At 46.8% G+C, this 1339-nt stretch overlaps 1 protein-coding gene across 1 annotated transcript in view; it reads right to left on the minus strand.

Annotated features, from left to right (window-relative positions):
• The window catches only part of SPPG_00332 (uncharacterized protein), a gene marked incomplete at both ends in the record, with an annotated part of 4561 nt that extends 3911 nt beyond the window's left edge, over nt 1-650 (minus strand). Inside the window, one exon of the mRNA XM_016748659.1 lies at nt 27-650. Coding sequence (XP_016612653.1) covers nt 27-650 — 624 coding nt within the window. The remainder of the gene's footprint in view (nt 1-26) is intronic.
• Nucleotides 651-1339: the final 689 nt, after the last annotated feature.

Genomic DNA, 1339 nt, shown 5'->3' on the forward strand with positions numbered 1-1339 from the left:
GCCCCACCCATGACTAGATTTCGTACCACGACGAGTTTCCCCTTCAGTTTAACATTAATCTTCTCTGTCCACTTAGCCTTTGCCTTCTTCTTGAACAGCTCGCTCCCTCTCAGCGCCAAGAAAAATCTGTGTGCAAGAACATTGATCCAGTGGCATTGCTCAGTTTCTGCCATTGCAATGGGTTCATTGTCTTGATCGAGGGGAGTCGATCCCGGTTTCTTTGACCGAGAGGGTCGTAGCAATGCATCGTTATCCCCAGGTGTCAAAGCTTGACGCAAGAATTCCACAACGTTCTCCGGCCAGGGTTCGTGATGCTCTCGTGTCTGATGGTGTGCAGAGCTGCTGGTTGTTTTGTGTTTGCTCTCGAGCAGCTCATCTTTGAGGATTTCATGGTCAGCCGCCGTTCCCGTCCCTTCAGGGCCGCCAGTCACACCAATAAACTCTTTGGCAAAGGAAGGGCGGTCACCAGCAGACACCTTGAAGAGACGACGGGATGGGTCGAGAAAGTGACTGACAAGGCGAAAAACGAGGAATGCTTCTATCGCCAAGACCGACAGAATGCCAAAGAAGAGGCCTTTTATAAACGAGGAAGTACCCGTTGATGTCGCATGCTGAACCGCCTCTTCTGAAAAGAAGCCTTGCAAGGTCATCCTGTACGTCGCCAGCGGCTACCCTCCATCGCAGAGCTTTGGTGCTGCAAATGCAACTGCCGGTCAAAGTCAATCGTGGATTTAAAGCACGTGCTCGGTGAGATTCGCAATATAAACAAAAGCGATGGCTGTTCATTCGCAAATCTCCGGGAGGTACGCAAGTTTGCCGTATGATCATGGTAGATCTGGGGCCAATTTCCTTACAATGTTTTCCAATTGGTGAACGGGTTGCCGTGAATACCTGCGATAATAAGGCGTACTTGAATCCTTCCACATCAATTTCGATGGTACTCGAATGAATTTACTGCTAATTTGACAAGATTTTCTGCAAGTAGTTGTCCAAAACTTCCACCACAGTGAGCAGTAACAAATCAGATCATGAACGGATTCTGAATCCTTTCACCGCTTGATTCATGCAAGCAAATTGCTTTCACATATGTCAATCATTGCATTAAGACATTGCTTCTTGAAGTTCACATTTAAGCCTGTACAGTACCTGAAGCGTCAACCGTGTGCTATCAATTATGGCCTTCAGAATGCAGTCGCTTCAGGACTCGCTGCTGACAATCGCCTAATCAACCGCATGATAGTTCATATTTCGACCTACTCAAGAATGATTTCACACTGGTTGATCTTACTGGCGAATGACAATAAGGAAATAACTACACATAGAGCATATTTATTGTTCC

Source organism: Spizellomyces punctatus (assembly GCF_000182565.1).
Source record: "Spizellomyces punctatus DAOM BR117 chromosome Unknown supercont1.1, whole genome shotgun sequence".
NCBI classification, from domain to species: domain Eukaryota; kingdom Fungi; phylum Chytridiomycota; class Chytridiomycetes; order Spizellomycetales; family Spizellomycetaceae; genus Spizellomyces; species Spizellomyces punctatus.